General features: G+C 41.1%; 2 protein-coding genes across 4 annotated transcripts in view; one reads left to right on the forward strand and one right to left on the reverse strand.

The window, feature by feature from the left end:
• The window catches only part of LOC122805600 (ubiquitin-like protein FUBI), a 49,178-nt gene extending 38,525 nt beyond the window's left edge, over positions 1 to 10,653 (reverse strand). The window contains exon 1 of one of the 3 annotated variants that reach the window (XM_044075833.1): positions 10,585 to 10,653. The gene's annotated coding sequence lies outside the window, so the exon portion shown is untranslated. Of the gene's footprint in view, positions 1 to 6,697; positions 6,720 to 10,580 lie in introns of those variants that run through there. The other 2 variants (XM_044075834.1, XM_044075835.1) reach the window with 2 other exon arrangements.
• Positions 10,654 to 10,886: 233 nt separating this feature from the next.
• MRPL49 (mitochondrial ribosomal protein L49) overlaps positions 10,887 to 27,950 on the forward strand; it is a 188,154-nt gene continuing 171,090 nt past the window's right edge. Inside the window, exon 1 of the mRNA XM_044075832.1 lies at positions 10,887 to 11,029. Within this exon, the coding sequence (XP_043931767.1) occupies positions 10,919 to 11,029 (111 nt within the window). The 5' untranslated portion in view covers positions 10,887 to 10,918. The remainder of the gene's footprint in view (positions 11,030 to 27,950) is intronic.

Below are 27,950 nucleotides of genomic sequence, written 5' to 3' on the forward strand. Positions count from 1 at the left end.
AAGGGGGCACGCTCAATACATCAACTTGCCAAAGGACATCATGTATACCCACCATTGTAAAACTGCTACTTAAGGATGCAACGGCTGTAGAGTTCTGCACCCTTTCCCAAAGCATTGCCGTTTACCATGTGGCCATGCAAAGGTTTGCATGTGCCTTTGCTGGAGCCCACAGATTTTTTTTCCAACTACAGCACCAAGCGCAGAAAGGCGAAGCAAGCCCAAACAACTCTGTTATTCATAAATGCTGGTGCAGAGTGGGGGAAAGCTTATATACAATGAACCTACATATCACCAAAGCCCCGAGTGATTCAGAGGTGTACACAATGGGGCAAAAAGTAACTGGCGGATTTGCTCTATTTTGTAGGCAATGCACTGTATTGCATGCAGGTCATGTCTATACTCTATACACTGTATTCCAAGCACAGAGTATACAAGTACACCATGAAATTCACGTGCGTCTCAGCCAGGAATCCACGAGACAGCAAACATATAATCACATGACGTTGTACTTGTCAGTGATCCACCTTCAAAGAATAAAAAGTTAAGCAACACATTTGCTGTCAAACATCAAGTTTCACAGCATGGGAGGAAAATCCCCATTGGCAGTACAGTTCTCCACGGTGCAGAGAAAACTTGCTACTGCAAAAATTTTTCAGTCCTTTCTCAATTATGCTGACAACCACCAACCTCCTCTATCTTTTTTTTTTTATGAAATGACAGAGGCATAACAATCAAACACAATGCAGTAGCAAAAAGGAACCTTATGTAAATACACAATATACCTAGCTGCTGCTCTGAACCCCCCTCCCATTCTCTGCACAGGAGCTTAGAGTGCTACACTATTATGTGCTCCTATGCACAATTCAAGCAACCGGATGTGGTCTATAGTGCCAGTGACAACCACGACAGGGCCTGGCAGCATACAGCGAGCTAGCCTCAGGAGCAGTCTTAATACCAAAGTCAGTCTTCAGATGAACTGTTTTCCACTGGCAAGTCTTTGCAGTCTTTTAAATCTCTGAGAAGACGACTTATTACAACTACCCTGACACCTTTATTGCGTTGCTGGTCAAAATACACAGATCACTTGGCCCAACTTCGCTATAAAAATTTTCCTCAACTATTCCTTCAGATGTAAAAATAGTCAATTACAGAAACAATTTGCTGAAAAGGTACCATGTTCAGCATCCTCCTCAAACAGGATTACTTGAAAAATTAAGTTATACTTTGCAGTGCAACATATATTACTAAAGCCACTATGACAGACTCCCTAATTTCACAAGATTCACACCCACATTGAAAGCAAAATCACACAACTCCTAACCAGTTGAAACCATCCTCCAGGACCCTCATGAAACATGGCAATATTATCAAAGCCCCACTAACCAAAATTTTTGCATTGGTTACTGAAGCATCAGCATTTCTGGGAGTCTTTGTACAGTTCTACAATTCCTCAATGCAGCAATACAGAAGGGTCAAGTACCCAACTTCTGGTGTGCTAAAGGCACACTACAAATACATGTTGGGCACTGCGTATTCAGCAATACACTTGCAGCAAATACTGCAAGGCCACTGTGCAATCCATTTGTTCCCCATACAAGAATACATACAGATAAGATTACACAAATCTACTTGCTTGTGTTACACTACTCTACATGTTACTATTCTTCCATATGGCTTGTAAAAGTTTACTACTAAACAAAAAATACCAGCCATGGCAAGATGCATCACACAAGCTCAGTATTCACTTTTCTAGGAATTAGTGCACATGTGGTTGAATAACGAATGGATGAAACCACAATATCTAGTAGGCTTCTGTTGATTCAGATCATCATGTTACACCCACAATGCAACTCATCTGACAAGAGAACCCGCTTCCTCAATTAAGTACAGTACATCATTTACACAGACTAAATTCATTACTCGTATGTAACGATGCATTCATCAACAATAAAATCTCAAGCAGAATATACTTGCAATACTGCTAAAAGCAGGAACTCAAAAAGAGTATACTTTAAATAAGGGCAGCAGCCACAAGTAGATACTGTTTTAAATTACCCACCAACCACTACCACGATGAAAGATTAACAGGCACTATGCACCTCAAAAATGACTTGTCAGTCTTAGATTCAGCCACGCATTTAATTTACAAACTATAGAACACATGCCAAGAAATTTCCGACAAACAGCAAACACAAAGTACCAGGTCAATGTGGTCAGAAGTACCTGCAGTATTTGAAGACTACCTTATACCTTGTTACATCACATTATACACTTACACCAGCACACCTGTGCCAGGGGTGGGAATAATATTAGTGGTTTTCACACTGAGTAGGCAGAAGATGGTCCTTAACAAGCATTACCAAAGTTGTTGGAAGGTATGGCCAATCAAACCAAGATGCTGGTAGTTCTGGCAGGGGGCATTTGGACACATACATGCTTGTGTAGTGGAGTGGAGCATTAGCAGCTACTTCTGTGACACTACTGTCACCACCAAACATGTGCCAGAGGTGGGAATAATATTAGCGGTTCTCACACCATTTGCGATGCTACTCCAAAGTAGGCAGAAGATGGTCCTTAACAAGCATTACCATAGTTGTTGGAAGGTGTGGCTAATCAAACCAAGTTGCTGGTAGTTCTGGCAGGGGACATTTGGACACACATGCTTGTGCAGTGGAGCATTAGCAGCTACTTCTGTGACACTACTGTCATCACCAAGGGAGTGGGATTAGAGAACTACATACAAATCCTCTCATGACTGTCTGCTAGCAGTGACATGGTCTGTTCTCACTCTTACCACGAATGGAAACAATGGGCACCAAAACTCGCCACATGGAGAGAAGATCCTGATGAGTGACTGTGATAACAGCTTAATGGCCAACAGACAATGGTAGAAAAAGCAGAGATGCACAAAATTGACAGACTACATACATGGTTGCAACTAACAGGTCTAAAATAGTGTTCATTTCTGCTGAAGTATCATTAAGATCCCAAGGATATTGCTATATCCTGGCAGACAGATTTAGTGCCAACTTCACTCCCCTCTCACCCCCTAAAGGGTCCATCTCAATACCAAAAGATTGCCAAAATCCGATAATCACAGCCACACAGGTACAAACAGCACTCTCCAAAGCTAAGAATACAGCATCCATGGGACCAGATGACATCCCAGGCTGTGTACTACATGAACTACAAAATGAACTGGCACCCCACCTAAGTGACATGTTTAATCATAGCCTCACCTCAGGCTTCGCGCCCACTGAGTGGCGCACAGCTACAGTTATCCCACTCCACAAGGGAGGATCCACCTGGGATCCCGGGAACTACCGTCCCATCAGTCTGACAAGCCTGATCTGCAAGGGCATGGAATGCATCATCATGGAACTTATAAACAAAGACATTGGCAACCTCCAGACACTGGACCCCACCCAGTTTGGGTTTGTGAAGGGCCGATCTTGCCTCCTGAATCTGACTGACTTCTTCGAATCGGTCTCCAGAGCGGTGGACGAGGGTAAGGAGGTCCACACAACCTATCTGGACCTCACCAGGGCCTTCAACACCACCCCCCACTCTGGAATCATAGATAAACTTACTAAGCTGGGCATAAATCCCTACGTCACTCAATGGGTTGCCAACTGGCTTACTGACAAAACCCAGACTGTAAAAGTAGCCAACTCCAAATCCAGCTCCAGACAAGTGGAGTACCTCAGGGTTCAGTCCTGGGACCACTCTTGTTTGGCATCTACTTCTCTGAAGTACAGGCCAACATTAAGGGACTCTGGCTAACAAAGTTTGCAGATGACTGCAAACTGGGAGCCATTATTGAATCCCCAAATGATGTGGCTGTTCTACAAAAGGGCCTTACAGAAACAGATGCCTGGTGCCAGAGTCATGGGCTCAAGCTTAATGCCAAGAAATGTATAGTCATCCCCTTTGGAAAAAAACATGTATCCATGAACTACCACAAAGGTGGCAGGACACTAACATCGAAAGTGTGATGAGAGACTTAGGGACACAAGTGGACAGTGGTCTCACTTTCGATAACCACATCGCCACAACAGTCAGGAAATCCTTCTACGTGGCACACCCCATCACCAAGGGCTTTTCATACAGAAAAAAGGAGGTCATTGTCCCACGGTACTCATCCCTCATTAGATCCATTAGAGAGTATAATGCCCCATTTGGTATGTACCTCACAAGACATCTATATAGCTGGAAAGGCCACAGAAATACCTCACTAAAAGAATCACAGGCCTAAAGCAGATGCCATATGCTGACAGTCTGAAAAAAACTCCAGCTATACTCTTGTGGCATATCGCCTACTCAGAGGCGATTTCTGCTTAACATACAAAGCCATGTCAAACCCTGAGCTGTTGGACATGCTCCACTTAAAGAAATCCCAATCCCTCAGAGCCACACGCTCCAGGGATCTAAACCTTATCACATTGAACAAAACATGCTGGAGGGATAGGTTCCTCACCCAGAGACTCCCCATACATGTCAAGCAGAGCACCTCATTGGCCCTCTTCAAAAGGAACCTTGATGATTGGATGGGAGATAGGAAATCCACCCCGGGGATCATGTCAGTCACCCTGCTAGACAGGGGACCAGAGAAGTAAATACTGTGGGAAAAAATTGTTATGGCTAGGCTTGCAAAGGCCTTAGGGCCAATAGCCTAGTAACAATCTATGAACTTTACAGCAAATGTAGACAAACTCTTTGATAACTAAAAAACATACCCAACTACCAAAGTTGCAAGTCTGCCCGTCTTGGTTCTTCAACTATAGCTCCAGTGTGCTCCGCAACTCAAGTTATCCCACCACTCATGTCAAAACACAATACCATAATATACTCCTTAAAAGACCTTTTCAAAGCTAATCTCCTACAACTAGCCAACAACCTAAGGAGTAATAAGTGCTCTCCACTCCCAAGAAAAACCCACAACTAAAAAAGTTGCTTCTACCACTGACAAACATCACATCTAAATTCCTGCATCACGACACTTGCCCCAAATAGCACAAAATATGGTCAAGGAGCAACAGGACAGTTATGCTGAGGTGCATCTGTAAATACTCAGTCAAACCGCTATAAGTAGAGTCACATTTCTTAATGCAAAAGAGGAATGGAAGTTTATTCCAGAGAATGGACAGGCTTGTTAAACCTGCCTCACCACGATTTATTTGCTGAAGAAGGTTAGTATCTCAGGTCCTAGTGTTGGACGGAATACGAACTGTAGAAATACAAAGCGGTATTGGACTGCCAGATCTCTAATGGCCTGAAAAAACAAGGCACTTGCCAGAAGGGGTAGGATCCTGACAGAGAGAAACTTGAAACAGTGCTCACTACTATACTGAGCATGTATAAAATATCACCTACTCTAACCCACAGAAAACCAAAACACACTACCCAACAAGTTTAGCCACCTCTCACATCAGGTCATCATGCATCCCTATAACTACCTCTAAAAAGACACTCCAAGCGCCTTCTGAACCAACAGCACTAGCAACACACCATGTTGCTTATTTGTTAGTAAGGAACACTGCCTCACAGATTCATCCACAAACCTATTCAGCTTCCCAATCAGGTATGTGGCAGATGCCTGGAGCACAGCTGCTGTGGTACACCCTGTAAGCGCAGTGCAACTACTAACTCTGGAAACTGCTGACTAATTACCCTTATAGTAAACACTTGTAAACACAAACAAAGATATTGCCAAGCCCTTGCACTGCAACACTGTTAAAGTTACATGATGCCCAATCATTCAGGTGGTTCTTTGGGAAGGTCACAAAGGCGCTGAACAAAAAGCCTGTGCACATTGCCTACCTGGATATGGCAAAGGCCACTGTCACTATTACACAGTTTGGAAATATAGAAAAATTGGGCAAGGTAAATAAAACATGTCAGACACAGTATTACTCATGGTTCCTTGCTCGGCCGCTACTTGACTGTAGCTTTAAACAGTACAGTAAATGCAATGGTCTCTTACTGATGACTGCGAACTGAACAGTTAGAAGCTTACCAGCAGACACTAATTTCCTACAAAAAAAGCTTAAATCTTGCAATTCTATGGTGTCAGACCATGATTGGATGAAAGCTACATACAAACAGATGCGTGCATGCATATTTACATACTTACACCAGTACCAGATTATTAACCAACATTAGGAAATTTTTAGTTAGCTCTTCTAATTACAGAGATGCAACATTCAGGCTAAACTGCTGCCGCTAACAACCACTTTGGAAAGTGGTTATCTGGGCACATTATCCACCCAGAAAAATGTCAACTTTTTTAAAATACCCTTTTTTACAATCTCACAGACTTGACCAAACAGAATTAAGAGGCAATAAACCACCCCCAATCCTCTACCACATTAGCACCCCAAATATCCACTCTAGGGACCTAAAACTTAATATAAAAAAAACTGTTTCATGGCACCAGTACGGTCTCCACATAATTCCCTATATGTAGGAAAACCTTCCTCCTTGTATCAAAATAGATGCAGCTCCACAATTCTCTTCCATCAAAAACTTTGATGAGTGGATGAGGTTTGTAGATTCACCCCAGTCTCACATTATGGATAAGGAATAAAGTAACAGATTAGTGCAAAGTTAAGCAAGAGGTGGTTTACTGAATTAACTTCTATGTTTTGATATGCATCGTATGACAATAGGTTAACAACCGTATTTAAATCTGATGTACCATAGAGCTTTGTTTTTAAAGGCTTCCACTGAAATTGGACTGTGCCCAGTCAGACGTTCATAGTCCCACAAGAGTGTAGAAGTAACCAATTTGAGAAAAAAAAAAAATAGAAAACCTCTTATCAAGGCAGATGTACACGTACCCAAAGATGCAAAATCCATTCACCCTAAAAGCCATTACCAATAACCATACACCACACAAAACTGACCGCCCACATGTAGTATACAGATTTTTTTCAACAATACAAAAACGTGTGTGTGAATGCTGAACATTCACTTAGAACTGAAAAAACTTCCATATTTCAAGCATGCCTACCATTTTCCCCATAAAAACTTAAAACATAAAACGTTGCAATTTCAACTGTAACAAGTATACATTTGTTTGACAATTTTAAAGATATATCAACGATCATACAAAAATTACCCCACAGCATAAGTCACTGGTGGCCACAATGATAAAAGCAGTAGTCAGACAAGGCTCCAAGATCAGAGGCTAGGCTGAAGACCTGGAAACAGATTATAGCAAAGCACAAGACTTGGGTTCTAACATACCACAAAGGGGAAATGGAGATTACAAGTGTAGGTATCTTAAATGTATGAAAGCTTTATACATGCATACAGTTCGCCAAGGTATACGCAAGGAAAGCAGTTGGGGAAACGGAATCCAGAAAGCTAAAGAATGCATAAAAAAAAAAATATGAAACAAGCTAAGAATACTGGCTGACATGCATGTCTACTCTTGTTCCACTCCTTGCCAACCATACCGTAAGCACCTTTCTAGACAGCTTTTTCATTCTTCACTCACAATACTTTATAAAATTTAACTTACAGTAAAGCCTTCCTCCATTCCATTTCTGTACTCTTATGGATGCTCCACACTTAATGCTTTCAATGGCTTTATTCTACTTTTGTCTCCTGTCTAGCCAAATCTCTTGCTGTCTGTTCCCCCCTCTCTTTCCCAAATTCATTTCAACTCCTCTAGACTTTTCTCACCTTGCCCACCCTCTTTACAAAATCTAGCTTTTTACCCAAGAACCCCATTTCTACGACCCCTGCTCATTCTATGTAACTGCATAAGAATGTGTGAGATCTTTAAAATTGATGAAAGTCTACCTTTTATATGGACTTGTGAAAATACAACTGTAAATCTGTAGGATTATTAACCACATTTGCTAGTGTTTCTTAGCAAACATTCTGTACCATGTTATCCTACTAGGAAAATCATAACATTTCTCGAGTGCACTGCTGTCATACTGGTATGCAGTTTCTCTCCCCATTGCTCCACAAAGAGGCATTTGCTTTTACCAACTCACTCTGACTATCCTGGCAAACAAATACGTAGAGAGAGCAGTCACGATAGAGAATAGCAAGCAAAAAAAAAAAAAGCTGCTTCAACACTGATCAATATAATGAACCTGTACTGCCCCAGACATAGGCCAAAATGACAGAGGAAAAACACACTATAACATCAGCATTAAGTAAAATTAAGTCAGGGAATGCAACAGGTTCGGATGAAGGGAAGTAAATATTGTGGGAAGAAATATCCAGGGAATTGCTATGGCAAGACTTTTATAGGCCCTAGAGCAGCTAGGCTAGTACCAAACTATGAAGTCACATCAGATATGGTCAAGATGCTCTATAAGAAATGACTCCAGTGGGTACTGATAGCAGGATGGAGAGATGCATTCTAGAGGACTAAACGTAGTGCCAGTGAACAAAAACTGTGGGAAGTACATAATGGTGAGATATCTCAACATAAGTGTTGGAAAGGGATACTGTTAAAACATTTCAGATACAGAACATGATGCAGCACAACCAACCCAATGTTTGCAGTGGGGCAGACAGTTGACAAGAAGCTACAGGTGAGGAAGAGGGTCCAAATGGGCATTTCTCTAAGCTTAGAGAACACATACAAACGCTGATCCCGCACAGCAAATTGTGTGTGTGTGTGTGTGTGTGGGGGGGGGGGGTGATTGTATCATAGGATTAAATTTTAACCCCATTACAATTTCAAGGTGCAGCTGGTCGTTTGCCTTTGAAGCCAGAAGCAGAACAAGGAAATTTTTTTAAGTCGGTACTGCTCCATTAAACCCCTACTACGTCTTCGCGCTGCTGTGTTTCAGCGGCATTTTATCGTTCATACACGTCAGGGCCACCGATTTTCACACTGGGACGAGATAATGAATTGTACATACCTCTTTGGAAGTAATTATTCCAATCTGCCTTTGGGTTTTAATTAAGTTGAAGCAGTACTCAACAGATGTCAACTCAAGACACCATAAATAAATGAATCATACGGCAGTTACAAAAGGGATGCGGGATCCATACAACCAAGTCTGTGTTTGGACACCTTTCTCTTCACAGCATGAACGAAGACTGCATAGCCACTTTGGGTTAGAACTACATTTCAATTTCATGACACAATCTTTGTGAAAAATACCTCTGAGGAAATCGAATAACCGCTTCTTCATCTCTTGGCAAATCCCATAACATCCATGGCAGTCATAACTTTCACAGCTGTGATTACATGACAGAAAACAAAAACTACAGTTTTGTTTACTCTTTCACATGCTTAATGGTTGTAAATACACGCATAAACAGGTACCCAAAGAAAAAGCAGGAACTTGTGTGTGTGAAATATGCCTACAGAAAACCTTTTTGGTGGACTTCAACTATTTCTGCAACGACAGTACGATACTTTACATACAAGGTAAGAAAGGCAACTTGTTTCTAGGTGAAACGTGTGAAGAAAACCTCCAGCAACTGGTAGATGTTTAACGGTGGACTTCCAACTATTTCTGCAAAACGATACTGTACACGTAACATAATAGAAACTAGTTTGTCATGTCACACAGAGTTGCATCCGCTACTAAAATACCAGCAAAATACAGCAGCGCGAACTGGAAGGGGTTTGTGGTAGGGGGTTGACGGAAAAGTACCCACCCCCTTGTAGTAATCACTCAAGCTGTGTCAATTTCAGCCCCCTACAAAAAGAACAAACAATAATACTAAGCACTGTATGGACATTCTTTTTGAAGACAACCAAAAGGGTCAATAAAAAAGATAAGACTCGTGAAGAGCTCAAGGGTATTTATTTACATCGACAGTTCACACCTCTTAAACTTAAGTTCATTAATATACAAAAGGACTGCTAATCAGAAACAGTTTCAGAATGCAGACCACGATGAAAAGGGTAAAAATAGATTACACACGGACAGTATACGATAACCAACTAACACATCTGCAACAAACGGGAGGAAACTATAATACAAAGAAAAAGTCCTACACAGACGAGGAAACTTCCAAGCAAAAAAATTAGAACCCATCCAAATTCTAGAAGTGCACACACGTTAACCGATCACCCAGCGTGCTACCTCAACCATTTACAAAGAAAAAAAAACTACTTCATCAACTCAACATCAACCCAATAATACAAGCCATTTCTTAAAACACGAATGCTATTAAAGTTAATCAACTAACAAAAATAAATACATTATAATACCTTGCTTAGTAATCATAAACAAAATTCAACAGGCTCACCAAAGTTCAGCAGACTCATGCAAAACAGCGACTGTAAAGATGAGAACTCACATAAGTATGTGGGTTAGCAATATGTGTGATAACCGAATTTATTGAGATAAGGGGAGCTAACTCCAACTTGAGCACTGCAGAGAGCACACACCCGCTGCCCTCCCGGGTTACACCGTCTGAGAGGAAAAGTGTTAAGCTAGGAGTGCTGTAACCCTTCGCAATCACTCAATAAACTCATACCTAAATCTCAACATACAACCCAAAACGACATAGAGTTACACACAACCAAAAAATAAATTAAATAAGCCAACCATTTACACACTAAAGAATAAAATAAACAAGCTCTCATTTACCCACCACCACCCCGGACCAGTCAAGATGGAGAAAAAGAAAGAGCAATGCGTTTGACGCAAGCACGTAAACCAATTTTAACCCCTTCCGTACGTAATAGCATTTATTTTTGAAGTTTTGAGTCAGTTTACAAAATATTTATCTAAAATTATTACTTTTTATTAGCGTTGCTCGCTTTCGTGATTATTATAGTAGCCCCCTTCTTGTACTTTGGAGGCATATAAACATCTGTGATATTACCGATGTATGTTATTTTTTCCCTTCACAGAGTACCGCCCATTGAATAAAAATCCACGTCATAGGGTGATTTTGATATCCCAGGGTTCTCTATAACGATAAAATGGCTGCGCCCAGGAGTATAGGAGTTTTAATGCGCTTTTTACGTTTAAATCGTTTTTTCTTAAGTTCGCATATAAACAAGTCTTTTGCTGTTCCTAGTTTAAGGTTGCAGGTGAGGTGGAGTATTCCTTGCTCACTGAACTTCTGTCTCGAAAAAAAGTGTGTCTTTTGAAATTGGGCATTTTTTTAATAATTTGAGAATATATTTTTCAGCTCACAATGAAGAGCTGATCTAATAAGCCAATAGTTACAAAGCGAAATTATAGTTTGATGAATAAACATTAGGTTTAATTGATCATTCGGAACTTAGTTGTATTGCAATCGAGTACTCTGGTTAGGTTCATGCAGGACTTGGCATTCCTTTCGTGATTGACAGGTGCGCAGGCAGGACGTCTTAATAAATGCATATTACCCTCCTGAACCACGAACAATGAAAACAAAAGGACAATGACCTCATTTGTAGCAATTTAGTAATTCACTTAAATATAATTTATTCATTTACGGTGTATTCATTTTCTGTAGGGTTGATTATGCTTTTTTATTGGTAAATATTTAGACGTAATTGGTGTATGTTTTTATGCATTTTCCGTAGATGTGTAGGACTTAATAGGTAAAGTATTAGTTGATGTATATTATAAGTTGTATTCTGTGGGGGTGGTTATTATGTACAGTGAAAAGTGGGCGGTCTTTGCTGTTGTGCACAGGTTGGAGGAGGGGCATTACAGTTGTACTTGGATCTTCTAAGTCACTTTGTATAGAGGAAGGGGTTGATTTTTATGATCCATTGGTGTTACGCAATATGAAGCATGCTATATTTTCGCCGATTTTCTGTTTTTGCTGCTGGTTAACATACCTCTCAACTGTCCCTGATTTTAGGGGGTATGGACTTCCTTTATTTCAGAAAATGCGTGTTAATTCACAGAAGTTGAAGACTTTGTGTTGTACATTTTCCGTATATAACAAATATGAAATGGGCAAGTTAAACCTTTGTACGCATACTACTAAAGTACCGTTGGTATACCCAACAATTCAACTCCTCAGCCTACCTGTATGGGCTAGGGGCTAGACATGGAGTAAATTTAAAGTTTCCCAGCCCTTTGTCTAGTTTAAGAGGTGGATATAGTATGTAGCTCTTACCTATATGTTCAAGAATAAAGCGGCTCCCAAATGGTTTATCCATTTCAAGAATCCCCCTATATTACCAGTGGTATGATCCCAGTTCTCAATAGGAGTAATACATAGTTATCCATAATTTGGGATAGGTTATTTCAGGTATCAGTGGGGAAACTGGCTAGGCTTAAAATGGCCTGCAAGGACAATTGGCATAATATTTTCTTATGAATCAATAAGAATTGGAGTGACAAAGCCAACAAGTAGTGGTGGTAAATATTACTCCACTTAATTTTAAAAGTTAAAGGATTAACATAGGAGGTTACTAGGCTATTGTCCTATCTTTTGGCTTTTCCTTGTTAGGGGTCGCCACAGCAGATCACCTGTCCGCTACTAGGCTATTGTCCCTGAGGCCCTTATAAGTCTAGCCAAGAGTTTAGCCCATGTTTAGACAAATCCTCACCCGGTACCCCTGTCCAGTAGGGACACAGGTGAAATACCATGGGTATATTTTCTGTTTCCCATCCAGTTATTGAGGTTGCGCTTAAAAGGGGATAAAGAGGTACTCTGCTTGATGTGGAAAGGGAGTGTATTCCATAGATGGGTGTGTCTCAGGGATGTCAGAAAACAGGCCAGCACCACAGAAGTGAATATGAAAATTATTTATTGTGGCACCCCAAACAGATAAATCCAGTCATACCGGTTTCGGCAATAATGCCTTCTTCAGTGACAAGTACAATAATCCTCTGAGCATGTCATAATATATACAGAAGCAATCAATCAACCAATCAAACACGAAAGCTCATCCGTTATTAAAAATGGTCATTCAAACCAGGAAAAAATAATCCCCCAAGTTTAATGGTCCAACTTTTCTCTTTCTTATTCAATAAAGCATGCCATCCCTGCTTATTACTTCTATCGCCCCATATTTTGTCTATAACTAAAAAATTAAATCTGGCTGATCGGTGCCTAATAGTATGTCTGTATAGGGCATTACAGAGTCACTGGTTACAGATGTCACTGAAATGCAGACATCTTGACCCTCAGTGGGCGTGAGGTTTGGCCAACATAAAAAGCTGAACAAAAGCATGTAGCTAAATGGACAAGCCAGTCTGTGCTACAGTTAGCAAAAAAAAATGTCATAAACCTGATTAGTATTTTTACTAGTAAAACTGCTTGGATTTTAGCATATGCTTACAAAATGAACAGTGGCCACATGGATGAGAACCAGTTAGTTTATCCTCGGTCGTTGTTAATAGATACCGGCCTGATGTTTGTAATAGTTAAAATAAGAGCCTAAGTAACTTCCCTTGCGATATGAAAATTGGCACCTGGAACCTAATATGTCTCAGATCCTCATGAGCTAATAATATGTTCCAATTGTAACTGATAGTATTCCTGATCATGTTAATATTTCGCCCATATGTGGTAACAAACCTGACAACTTCATCATCCAGATTATTTTTTCTGTTGATATTCTAACAAGGTTGATCTTTCTTGTTTAGCAGCCCATGTATTCACAGATAAGATGTCCTTATTCTTATACCCCCTGGCTAGAAATCTATGAAGTCCTTTTTATGCATTTCATGGGTATCTGGAGTGGAACAAATACGTTTGATCGTAAGAATTGTGACTTGGGGATGTTTTTGATTGTGTGTCCTGGGTGTAAACTGTCGGCATGTAGCAGACTATTATACTGGGGATATTTATAGAAAACATATGAATCCAAAGTGTCATCCCTGTTTATAATAACTGTGACATCCAAAAAATTGATTTGTTTGAAGTCACAATTTAATGTGAATTCAATCCCCCATTAATTTACATTTTTAAATACAATTTCGAATAAAAATGGTTTGTCTGCCCGCCACACCATCCAACAATCTTCGAGATATCTTCTCCAGATATCTATTTCCCTCAAGTAAATGTTATATGATTACCATCACAACTGAGAAATTCTTCTATTCGCCACCCATTTTAAATTAAATTTGCTATGCCCTTTTTCGAGGTTAGTATACTGTCCCTCTGTCTAACAGTGACACAGAAGTGATACCTGGGGTAAACCTACGATCTCCCATCCACTCATCAAGATTCCTCTTGAAGAGAGTCAGTGACGGACTCTGCCTTACCTGGACTGGGATTTTATTCCAGAGTGAAGGGAGCCTCTGGGTTATGAATATGTCCCTCCAGCATGTCCTGTTTATTTCAGTGCTGAGGTTCAAGTCTCTCGAGCACGTAGCTCGATGGGATTTGGATTTTCTGTGCTGAGGTTCAAGTCTCTCGAGCGCGTAGCGTGATGGGATTTGGATTTTCTGAGGTGCAGCATGTCCATTAATTCCGGGTTGGACATGGCTTTATACGTCAGGCACAAATCGCCTCTGAGCAGGCGGTATGCCACTGAGTAGAGCTGGAGTTTCTTTAACCGGGCAGCATATGGCATCTGTTTGAGCCCTTTGATCCTCTTGGTGAGGTACTTTTGGGGTCTTTCCAATTGCTGTAGGTGTCTGGTAAGGTACATCCCAAAAGGGGCATTGTACTCAATTATGGGCCTGATGAGGGATGAGTAAAGAGGCACGGTGACCTCCCCTGATCTAGATGTGAATCCCTTCATGATTAGGTGGGCTATTTAAAATGTTTTTCTAACCACTTTGGCCACGTGGTTGTCAAACGAGAGAGTGCTATCAACTTGGGTCCCCAGGTCCCTAATTACTTCTTCTGTACTTAAATGATTACCACCTATGTGGTAATTTGTGGGCACTTTGTTTTTGCCAAAGGGGATGACTATACACTTTTTGGCGTTTAGCTTGAGGCCATGGCTCTGGCACCAGTTGTCTGTTTCTATGAGGCCCTTTTGGAGGATGCTTGTGTCGGCTGGAGAGTCGATTATGGCGCCCAGTTTGCAGTCATTTGGTCATCTTGGTCAGCCACAGTCCTTCCGTGTTGGCCTGTACCTCCGAGAAATATATACCGAACAAGAGAGGTCCCAGGACTGAGCCTTGTGGGACACCACTTGTAACTGGTTTGGAGTCTGACATGGCTCCAGCAATTCTAACCATGTGGGTTCTGTCCTTGAGCCAGTTTGCAGCCCATCTAGTGACATAGGGGTTTATATTTAAGCCGGTGAGCTTATCTATAATGCCCGAGTGGGGTATTGTATCGAATGCTTTTGCGAGGTCCAGGTAGGCTGTGTGGACCACCTTCCCCTCGTCAATGGCCTTGGTGACTGTTTCAAAGAAATCAACCAGGTTTAAAAGGCAGGATCTGCCCTTAACAAAGCCGAACTGGATAGGATCTAGTGTCTGTAGGTCCCCAATATCTTTATTTATGAGGTCCATGATGATCCTTTCCATAGCTTTGCAGACCAAGCTAGTCAGGCTTATGGAGCTATAGTTTCCAGGATCCGCTGAGGCACCACCTTTGTGGAGAGGGACCACTGTTGCTGTATGCCACTCTCTGGGTACATATCCTGTAGTAAGGCTGAGATTGAACAGTAGTTTTATGTTTGGGTTTAGCTCTTCTTGCAGTTCATGTAGGACGCAGCCCGGGACACCGTCTGGTCCCATTGATGCTGTGTTTTTTGCTTTTTAGAGGGCAGCTCTTACCTGAGCATCTGAGATGTCAGGGGGGCAGTACTCTGCTGGGATAGATATTTGCCATTTTGGTGGGGAGGGGGGGGAGTTTGCGCTGAACCTGTCAGCTAGGATGTTGGCAATGTCTGTGGGTTTGGTGTATTTTTTGTCATTTTGGACTAATTCTGAGCATATCTGGGAATTCCCACCCAGGTTCCTAACATAACTAAAGAAAGCCTTGTGATTATCCTTAGTTTATTGTGCAATTTTTCTCTCGAAGCTGGCCTTAGACGATTTTATGAGTGCCCGTAGTTTTTTGCTAATACTGATCAGAGATGCCTTCCCTTTTTGGGATTTTGCTCCATCATGTAGTAGCTTCCTCCTTCTATTGTATAGTTTGTTTATGGCTGGGGTCCACCAGACAGGACATCTGCCTTTGGAGGATTGGGTCTTTGTTTTATTTGGGATTGCATGATCCATGCATTCCTGAAGGTGTTCATAGAATGCATTTATAAAGGATTCTGCGGTCTGGGCCGTATTTTCCACAGTCCCGGGGGCTTTGAAGGAATCCACCTCGGTTTTGAAGAGTGTGAAATTTGCTTTAGAGAAGTTTTTCACTGTGGTTTTCTGGGCAGGGGGTGGGATCAGGATGTGAATATCTAGTGAGATTAGTTTATGGTCTGATCTTACCAGTGAGGGATACACTTCTGGTCTGGAGCATAGTCCCCATGTTGGTGAAGATCAGGTCCAGTATGTTTTCCCCTCTTGTCGGAGTGTTAACAAGTTGTTCCATACCATTTGAGTTTATAAATTCTAGGAACCTTTGGGCTAGGGTGTTGGAGCTAGATTAATGCTCCCAATCTATGTTTGGGTAGTTGAAGTCACCCAATATAATGGTGTTTGGAGAGACCTTCATATTTTCCAGTGTTCTCAGGAAGGCCGAGTGGGGTTCCTGGGTTTGGGAGGGTGGTCTGTAGCAGGCTATAAACTGGAAGGCAGTTTTACCCACTGTTAGTTGCACATGGATAGTCTCTGATGCTTCGTGCTGTGCCACCAACCTGGAGGTGTGGGTATCTTTGACGAATATTGATACTCCCCCTCCTTTTGTGGTTCGGTCCACGTTTTGGGGCCGAAAAGCATGGTATGAGGTGTAACCTGGTAGTGCTGGGATGCTCTCGGGAGCCTTGAACCAGTTTCTGTTACTGCACAGATATTGATATTCTCCATGCTAAGGAGAGTTTCAAGTGCGTGCATCTTGAGGTTTAGACTTCTAGCGTTGAGTAGCATTACTCTTGGTTTCTTATCCCTTGTGATACCTATGGAGGTGGGTTTGTTTTTTGAGCCTTGCCTAAAAAAGGCACTATGGGGGTAGCAAGAGCCTTTGCCAATATCTGAAAGCCCAGGGGGTGACAGGTGTAAGCTGTCCCTAGCGAAGCATCGTGGCTTGTGGAGCCTGTCATCCCAGGCTGACAGGCATTGGATCCCCTTTGAGTGACACCAATACTTAAGCCAATTGTTGAAATTGATCATCTTGTCTTCATATTGTGGCGTCATTCTTGGTGAGGGTAAGATGCTACTCAAGGTCAGGGTCATACCGGCCTGGGCTACATGCTCAGAGAGCTCCTCTATGTCTCTTTTCATGTAGTCCAGGGAGGTATGTCTCAGGTCATTCACACCAGCATGGACAATGACTGAGTCATATTTGTACTTGCCTTGGAGTGACCTGAGTGCTTGTGTTATATGGTGGATCCTAGCGCCCGACAGGCAGCTCACCGTGACCTTCTCCTTGTTCAGCCTGGTGAGCGGGACATCAGTGTGCCTGACGATAGAGTCGCCTATTACAGGTGTATCAGGTGTGTTTAGCCTTAAGGGCTGTGACTGTTCAGCACACTGGCTTTGTGAGCTATGTGTTGCATGTGTTTTGTTTTGGGGTAGCGGTTGCTTGGGTGTCTGCTTTGGAGGTCTCTGCTGCTTAGGCAGATTTTTATTTAGAGCCTCCGAGTATGTTTTTGTGTGTTTGTGTTTGGTTTGCTGTCATGGTAGGTCTATGTGAGACTGGAATTATAGTGAGTGTGGTTTCCTTCTCCTCCTGACTGGTTTCGCCAGTACTGAGTTGAGAGAGCTTAGCCTCCAGTATGGCTATATGGTTGCATCTCTCACATGTGTTGGAATTTGATGGGAGGAGGAGAGGGTTGTCTGTGTACATGAGGCAGTTGTAACATTGCCTCAAGATTCCCAGATTCGCCAGCTGGACCGGAGAGGAGATTGACAACTGACCTTTGGACATGCTAGAATAGTATTGGGAATTCCTTTATAATTGGAAAAAAAGGGCCAATGGGGAACAAGGTACTCAAGGGGAGTTTGTGAGGGTGTAGTGCTTTTAATATTTTAGTGCTGACTTATATAATTGCTTTAGTGAGCAAGTGCCAGGTAACTTAAATGCAATGTGTTACAGGCAACTTAAATGCAAAAACAACAAACAGTAACTTTCTTTCAAGTGAAACAAGGAAATAAGTACAGTAAGCAATGCAGATATCACTAGGGATCCACAGAAGCGCTGAAAAGCCACGTTTTAGGTGGAATTAGCGTTTCAGGGAAATAACAAGCAAACAAACAACAAGCATACAAATAAAGCTAGATTCAGCAGGCCTGGATCTAGTCTATGCTACAGCAAACAAGGTGTACCAGTTTCAGTAAGAAACAGTTCAAATATGCAGGCACTAATAAGCCTTTAACCAGAAATTCCCAGCTCAGAAGGGCAGAGTCCAGCCTCTCCTCCCACAAGAGTGCAGACCACAAACCCTTTTAATGTAAAATAACTGGCCTGAAGCCCAAGTGCTTAAACCAGAATTAATGCACTTTTAGAATAACAGACACTGAGCCCTCAATCAGCAGTTCCCAACTTAGAAGGATGTAAGCTACCTGTTCTGCCACTACAGTGCAGACCACAAACCTTCTTAATGTAAAACAACTGGCCTGAAGCCCAAGTGCTTAATCTAAAAGACTTAGAATGATAGCTACACTTTAATCAGGTTACTACCAAGCAGTAATAAATACAATTGAATACTTTAAAGAATGCCTGGATTAGTGCTCAAGTTATACAAACAAAGCTAGATTCAGCAGGCCTGGATCTAGTCTATGCTACAGCAAACAAAGTGTACCAATTTCAGTAAGAAGCAGTTTAAATATGCAGGCACTATAAGCCTTTAACCAGAAATTCCCAGCTAGAAGGGCAGAGTCCAGCCTCTCCTCCCACAAGAGTGCAGACCACGAACCCTTTTAATGTAAAATAACTGGCCTGAAGCCCAAGTGCTTAAAACGGAATTAATACACTTTTAGAATAACAGACACTGAGCCCTCAATCAGCAGTTCCTAACTTAGAAGGATGTAAGCTACCTGTCCTGCCACTACAGTGAAGACCACAAACCTTCCTAATGTAAAACTGGTCTGAAACCCAAGTGATTAAACTAAAAGGCTTAGAATGAGTTACACCAAGCAGTAATAAATAAAATTGAGTACTTTTAAGATGACGCAAAAGCAAAATAAAGTAGGAAGAAACAAAATACAGTAAAAGCAGATAATTTTTTTTTTTGAGTGAGCAAATGAGATGGGCCCAGGAGTTACAGAACAGAAACTAGTGCAGATGCCTAGTGCAGATGCCTGGTGTCAGAGGCATGGCCTCAAGCTCAATGCCAAAAAGTGCATTGTCATCCCCTTTGGTAAAAACTCTGTACCCATGAACTGCCACATAAACAGCAGTCTACTTGACTCCGAATGTGTGATGAGTCCTTGGGACCCAGGTGGACAGTAGTCTCTCTGTTTATAATCACATAACCACAGTAGTCAGGAAATTCTTCTATGTGGCACACCTCATCACAAAAGAGTTCTCATCCAGGAAAAAAGAGGTCATTGTTACCCTCTACTTGGCACTCAGACCCATTATAGAGTACAACACCTCTTTTGAAATGTACCTCACAAGACATCTGCGGCAGCTGGAAAGGCCACAGAAGTACCTCACAAAGAGCTTTACTCTGTAGCATATCACCTACTCCGAGGAGATCTCTGCCTAACATATAAAGCTATGTTAAACCCAGAGCTGTTGGACATGCTACACCTAAAGAAATCCCAATCCCTATGAGCTACACGCTCTAGGGACCTAAACTTTGTCACCACAATAAACAGGACATGCTGGAGGGATAGATTCCTGTCCCAGAGACTTCCTATACTCTGGAACAAGCTACCCATCTATGTCAAGCAAGTTTCCTCATTAGCACTCCAAGAAAAATCTTGATGAATGGATGGGAAATAGGAAATACACCCCGGGGATCACTTCTGTGGCTCTGCTTGACAGGGGCACAGGAAATTAACTTTCTTGGGTGGCATAAGCCAGGGAACCTTGTTGGCTAGGCTTACTTGGGCCCTTGGGCCAATAGAATAGTACCTACTTATGAACCTGTTAAAGCAAGTAGTATAGAAGGTCTCACCTTCATAAGCCTTTGCTTCCTCACAAATGGGTTTAACATCAGATATGTCGGATTCAATGCTATGTTCATAATATGACACTAAAATATTAATAAAGCCCATTGAGGCACATTGTTGTGCCTTAGCCCAATCTGCAGCCAAGGTGTCCTCTATTAATCCTACTAATGGTTGTAACCATATTCTCAAACCCCTTGGTGTAATATTCTTTACTTGATAGGCTTTAAATAATTTTAGATGCCACACATTGCTGCAAAGCGTTTTCATATTCTTGAAAATTTGTGAAAAAATAAATTGCACATATGGGCCGGGTCATTAACATTAGGATCTATGGTATTCTCCTTAATATTGCCTACCCCAAAGGCTTGCAAATCATTTCTGTCTGCCAATAAACCTTGTAAAATAGTTAAATCCATAATAACAAATCTCTACTGAAGAGATAATCACAGTTATGTAATTGGGATTGTTCCTAAATCGAACCAAAATCCAGTGTTCCCTAGAAAACAAATCCCAAAAGAAATAATGTCCCATATGAGCTTATGATTACAGTAGATCGGAAAAACCTAATACTGAAAAAACGCCAGTGCTAGACTCTAATGAATGCTGTTTGCAAAAAACATATATCCAAGAATCCTATCAAAAAAGGTTATTCCTGTTTACACTGACAAAAAGTTAACACATAACTAAATTCCAAAAGTGTGGTTTGTATATATGGGCTCATAAAATGACCATATTCAGAAGCATAAATACCATATACAATGTCCAAAGATTATTACAATCCCTAAATAAGATCGTAGTTCCGTAACGAGATTTCCAGGACCAATGAATCAGTGCCAGATAACTTGAACCCTCCAATATGCCTTCATAAGACACTCGACTGAGTATAACAGGCCATAAATGTCATATTCCTGGATAAACAATATTGGGAAATAAGGTTCCAATTAACAGAACCTTCTGTATAACCTAGATGACACCAGGTCCCACTAATCATAGAGAGTGCTGTTAATCCACTACAAACAACATAAACTTGACCACAATGGGCCAACCAATGCAAATGAAAATAATAAAGAAGCTGGTATCAAAATATAAATGTCAAAATAAGTTTGACCTGCTGAATGACTCAAGAATCCAACTTGCACATCTGCTTTTCCATGAATATAAATCCATCCAAATGTCAAATGGCCACTAGTTCATAGGCAAACCAGCATGAAACATAAAGAAGCCCTATGTGAGTATGTCCAGCCCCAGCGACATACATCATTCCCAGATGCACTATAATTCAGATTGGGTCTCGTCCTACAGTTCTCTCAGGAGAAAAAGATGTTAGAAAGCCAAAATTAACTTGATCCTGTTCATGTCATAGCACTGAACCCCAGTTCAGATGGATCCAAAAAAGCCAGTACTGAAAACTTGGAAGGTACGAGAAAACCACAAAGAGGCACTGATCCCCAGCCCAAATTAGTGCCTTCACATCTCTTTGTCAAATTAACTGTTCCACTTAAAATGAAGTGGATTGATTAGTACACAAGGAGCACTCGACGCTAATGCAGAGATGTACTTCTCTTAGATAGAATGTCATGTCTGATTCCATTGGTGTTACAGCCACAAATTAAATAAATTCACTCAGGAGCCAACAGAAAGTACGTCAGTACCCATTACAAAAAGAAATTGCAAGTATGGCTGGTGCAAAAGGCCAAAAACCAAACAGCGGTGTCAAAAAACAGGCCAGCACCAAAGAAGTGATTATGAAAATTATTTATTGTGGCACCCCAAACAGATAAATCCAGTCATACTGGTTTTGGCAGTAATCCCTTCTTCAGTGACAAGTACAATAAACCTCTGAGCATGTCAAAATATATACAGAAGCAATCGATTAATCAAACATGAAAACCTGTCAGTTATTGGAATCAATATAAATTATTTTTGGAATGTGTCTCTGGGACAGAAATGTGCCCCACTAACAATTGTTGTTGATGTCGCAGACCAGGCTGAGGCTGCGCTTGCGGGTTACATGATTGGAGCTTGACTTCCAGATATGCAGCAGTCCCATCAAGGTGGGGTCCATGATCGTCTTGTATGCCAGACAAAGGTCACCTCTGAGGAGTCTGTATCAAACTGAGTGGAGGGATAGCGGTTTTAGCATGTCTGTGTATGGTAGATGTTTGAGGCCCTGGATTCTTTTGGTGAGGAACCTCTGTAGTCTCTTCAGCTGCTGCATGTTCTTTGCAAGGTTCATGCCGAAAGGGGCATTGTTCTCAGTAATGGGTCTGATAAGGGAAGAATACAAGGATGTTATGACCTCTTTGTGCCTGGATGAGATACCCTTACTTGTGAGGCGGGCCATGTAGAAGGTTTTCCATACAATGGAAGCAACATGGTGGTCAAAAGTCAGGTTGCTATCAACCTGGGTGCCCAAATTCCTCACGTCTGATTGCGTGCTTAGGACATTGTTATTAATGTGATAATTTGTGGAGACATCACTCTCCCCAAAGGGGATGATGATGCATTTTTTTTGGTATTAAGCTTGGGCCATGTTTCTGGCACCAGTCATTTGTTTGAGTGAGACCCTCTTGGAGGATGTCCACATCACTAGGGGAATTGATGACAGCACCCAGCTTGCAGTCATCTGCAAACTTGGTCAGCCATAGCCCACTGGTTTTGGCCTGCACCTCAGAAAAGTATATCCCAAATAAGAGGCTCCAAGACCAAACCCTGGGGTATGCCACTTGTTACGGGTCTACTGCTTGAGGTGGCTTCCCCTATTTTGAATAGGTGAGTTCTATCAGTGAGCCAGTTTGCTACCCATCTGGTAACATATGGTTTGATGCCTAGTTGAGAGAGTTTATCTATTATGTCTGAGTGAGGAATAGTGTTGAATGCTTTGGCCAGGTCAGGGTAGGCACTGTGTACTGTCTTCCCCTCCTCCATGGCTTTGGCAACTGTCTCAAAGAAGTCAACCAAATTTAGCAGACATAACCTACCCTTGATGAAGCCAGACTGTGTGGGATCAAGTGTTTGGAGGTTAGTGGATTAACAGCACTCTCTATGATTAGTGGGACCTGGTGTCATCTAGGTTATACAGAAGGTTCTGTTAATGAGGTCCATGGTAATCCGTTCCATGGCCTTGCAGGTTAGGCTGATGGGTGCCTATGATTTCCTGGATCGGTGGACGCACCGCCTTTGTGCAGAAGGATAACAGTGGCTGTCCTCCACTCAGCTGGGGAAGAAGCCAGTACTCAGACTTTGGTTGAATAAAGTGCCTAATGGTGCTGCAAGTTCCTGTCTGAGTTCATGTAGGATGCAGCCTGGGATGTTAGTCCCATAGGGGCTTTATTTTTTGCCTTTGAGAGAGTAGTGATGACCTGTTCCCTATATATAAGGGGAAAGGGGCAGGTACTGGGATATCCTGATTTACAGAGGGGTAAAGTTGCAGCTAAATCTGTCAGCCAGCAAGTTTGCTATATCTATGGCATTTGTATATGTGGTGTCCTTGGCCACCAGTTCTGAACAGATCTGGGTGCTTCCTTTGAGGCTGTGGACATAGTGAAGAAGGCCTTATGTTTTTCATCAAACATGGTCTGTATTCATACCATGCTGCTTTGGTCTGAAACTTTTTACCTGTACCCATCAGGTCCATAGCCTCTTCAGTTCTTTAAAACCATTCTGATGACTTTACAGCTAAAATCTGGCCCTGTTCTTGCTCAACCCTAGAATAAACTATATTTCTAAATATGCACAAGTACCTATGCATACATTACTCCCCTGTCATGCACTTCCTTATTGCATTCAGTTTCTCTTCCCTTACTGTCTATCTAAGTATACCATCACTTTTATTTTTCTCTTGCTGCGCATTGCAGTTTCTGTTATACTACCTTACCTTTAAGTATTAAGTCATTGTTACACAAGTTGTATATATTTTAACCAATGTTTTTACAGTATGTCTAATCTGGTATAATTATTTAAACTGTAGAATTTTATGAAGATTGTAAAATTATTGTTCTTAAAATGTTTTTGTAATACTTTAAAGCTTTTCTTCCCAGGTCTTCTCTGAAAATGGGCACCTATGCTGTTGGACTCTGGTAATCAGAGGATAATAAATAAATCCATATGCATGTTATGAACAGTAAAAAGTATGAAACTCCGGTAATGTTGACTAACTGTAATCCTCTGTGGTTTTACAAGAGACAATAAAACTATGATGCAAAATCACGGGTAGATGGAGTAAAGTTAGATACAAATAAAAATGGCTCCATATCTCGTCACATCACCTTTATCCTGAAACTTAGTGGAAATAATTCACCGAAAGCTCAGACTTGCACATCAACTACCCACCGTGGTCAAACCGGCACTTTCCAATGCTCCCAACACAATTTTCCCATCAGGTAATGCAACTGACCTCATTCTTTTCAACATTAACCTCCAAAGCATCTGCAACAAAATTCATGGTACCATGCATGTCTAGATTTTTACTCCCCAGACATTGTAATCACCAATGAAACCTGGCTAAAACAACAAATAACTGGCAATGAAATTATTGAAATTATTCTCCCAGGTTTTAACATATTCAGAATGCACAGAAATCGTAAAAGAGCAGGTTGGTGGTGTTATTTATAGAAACAGCTTGGAAATAACTCCCGCCCATCTAAATATCCCAAATGTAATAATGCTGAACTTCTGATTGCATACCTCCGAATCAACCAATAGATGCATATCTCAGCAGTATACATCCCACTGGGTAAAAACATTGCCACAGCTGAAATTATTCTACACTAGATATGACAACATCCCCCAGAAAACCTTCATCTTGGGTGACCTAAATGTAGGCTGGCAATCCATGAAAAGCAGCAACCCCAAGGACTCTCTTGACCTATTTGTCTTCACCCAACTAATACGCTCCACCGCTAGAATTAACAAAAGCATTAACAAGCAGTCCACACTGAACTGGATATTGACAAACCTCAAAATATAAAATTTCCTGCTTGCTTACCAGATACTACAAGTGACAACCTCCCAGCCTATGTAATCAGACAACATGGTTCACCCAAACAAATAATGTATAAACAAGTATGCGATTTAACCAAATTTGACAGACCCATTTATTACAGCCATGTCCCATTACTCACTTCAGTTGCATCTTCCTAAAAATACTAAATGATTTGGCACCAGTTATGACAAGAAGGGTAACATCTAAGTGCCATGTCTGACAAGAGACCAAACAGCCCATGTTACAAAGAGATAAAGCATGGAAAGAATGGTATAAGAATAAAATACAACATGCCTATCAACATTTTAGATATCTCAACCACACCAAGATTCTTGCCAAATCTGACAAGAAATACTACAGTAATCTGAAAAAAAGACACCAAAAATAACCTTTTTTTTTTTTTTTTTTTTTTGGGTCCTGTCAAAATAAACTATTACACCCCAGCCGTACCACAACACTCTGTCCTACTTTGAACAACAGAATCCAGTTCCACTTAGTTCAGCACTCACTTTATCCATTCAGGTCTATCACTATCAATGACCCCCTCACTTCACCCGTCCAACTTCCATCTATTCTCAAAGGTGACACGCTGCTTTTTAGTTTTCAGCCCCTCCCAACATCAGTTATAAAATTACTAGTCAAATTAAAAGCAACAATATCAGCTGCAGATAACTTTCCCGCAGAGTTCCTCAAATTAGGCGCAAAGTTCTTGCCTTTCCTGTCTCCATTCTAATCGACCAGTCAGTAACTAAAAATTGTCCCAGCCATCTGGAAACAATCCATTGTCATATCCTTTCACAAAGGAGGTACTTCAACAGAGCTAACAAACTATAGATCTATTACCCCTCTCTAAAATGTTTGAGAAGTGTATTCGCTCTCAGCTTATGAAACATAACCATACATAAACTCCTCTCCAACACCTAGTATTGTTTCAGGCTCAACCACAGTACTACTACTACTCTTACTAACTTCACCAACATAGTAAACAAATACAGAAATAAGAGCAATCTTGTTTATTCACGTATTATTTATCTTTCCAAAGCATTTGACACTGGCCTACCAAAATCTCTTCTCTGAACTTGCAGAACTAGATCTCACTTGTCCCTCTCTCTCCTGGTTTCACAGTTATTTATGCAGTCGAGAGCAGACAAACTAAATGGTAACAAAACTTTTCAGCATTTTAACCAGTCTCTGGTGGCATTTCCCAAGGGTCAATACTTGGCCCCTTTCTATTTAATATTTTCATAAATAAACTTCATACCGCTACATCAATTGCCACTTTTGTACAATATGCTGATGATTCAACCCTTATCTGCTCTGCCCCATCCATAACAAAGTAACAGGAAATCACTCAAAAATCTTTCACTAACATTGAACTATGGCTAAATTCTAACCTGCTGCTTAATGCCAAAAAAAAAAAAAAAAAACAAAACTTGTACTATTTACTCCAAAACAACACCTTAACGAGAAATGCACATTTCGTATTACCCCAAGTAATACAAAAATAGAGACCATAAGCCAAACTACTCAGTCGTAATAGATGACAACCTCAAATTTGATCACTACATACTTCATTCCTTCAAGAAACCTCAGCAAACATTCTGCTCCCTGTATAGGGCCAAACACTACCTGACAGGTCAAGGAAGGATTACCTTAACAGCAACATACCACCTTTCTTCTCTGTTATATGCTTCCCCTGTTCTTATAAATATCAACAACACTGTTTATAAAACTAAACTAGCTTCTTGCTACTACAACATAGCTAAATTTGCAACCAGCCAACTTTATAAAATGCACCACTTCCTTCCATTAAAACAATTAAACTGGCTTGAACTTCCAAACCAGTTGTCATATTCACAGCTAATCATTGGCCACAACCTGTTGTACTCTCCAGACAAATGTCTTTCATTACAAAATACTCTGTTGCACTATTCGCCCACTAGAGACCCTTGCTCTAGCAGTAAACTTTTACTAGGTATCAGTAAGACATTCAGTACTTCTGGAGACTCTCTGCACTTTCATTGTGTCAAAACTCTGGAATGAAATCCCCACACAGTTAAAACAGAAAATGTAAATAGTTTCAAAACTTTGCTTAAACAGCATCTATGCCAAATATGGTGTTGGTTAGCTTTACAAGGATTACTTTTCTCAAGCTGTTACATCCACTTTGCTTCCTAATTTTCTGTATCTTATTGCTCCTTTTCAAACTGCAGTTATTTCCTAAAGTCTTACTTTTCATTCTTCTGTCACACCCCACCACTAACAATTCCTCCTTTATCCATTTGTCTTCCTGCTCATTTCTATAACTTTCATATCTGTCATCATTTTAAGCTGCATTTCACCTGTCTGTAAATTATACTAAAATCAGAAACACCCCAGCTTGATTCTTTTTCACTGCCGCTTTCATGCTAGAAATAGATTAATTGTTATTGTATGTTATTTCTTTCTTGTTGTTATAATGCTCATGTAAGAAACATTTAAAAAGAAAATCCTCCACCCCCTGCAAACCAGGAACACCATCTGCCCCTTGAGACCTCCCTGCAGTCTGAACATACGCCACTGCATCTACTGTATCTCCTCCCATTTTAACCACTAGCTGTCAAGCCTAATCCTCTCCTATGTTGGCATAATCAAGTCTTCTACAAACATTTGCACCTGTGCACCTTCCTGGTTTCTAACTCCGCTGCCCCATTTAAATTTTCACGAAACCTCCAAGATATCTCCAGTACTTCTGCAGAATCTTTGGTCACCTTTCCTATCCCAGGCTTCCATGCCTGGTGCCAACCCTTTCTAAAAGATTTTTCAAAATATTGCCTCTCTTGTCTCTCTTGATAATGAGTTTAGGTTCTCTCCCTAAAATAATCCCTGGGGTTTTTTCCCCTGAAAATTTATTA

The sequence above is a fragment of the Protopterus annectens genome, chromosome 6.part1, assembly GCF_019279795.1.
Source record: "Protopterus annectens isolate FY-2018-M chromosome 6.part1, PAN1.0, whole genome shotgun sequence".
NCBI classification, from domain to species: Eukaryota; Metazoa; Chordata; order Ceratodontiformes; family Protopteridae; genus Protopterus; species Protopterus annectens.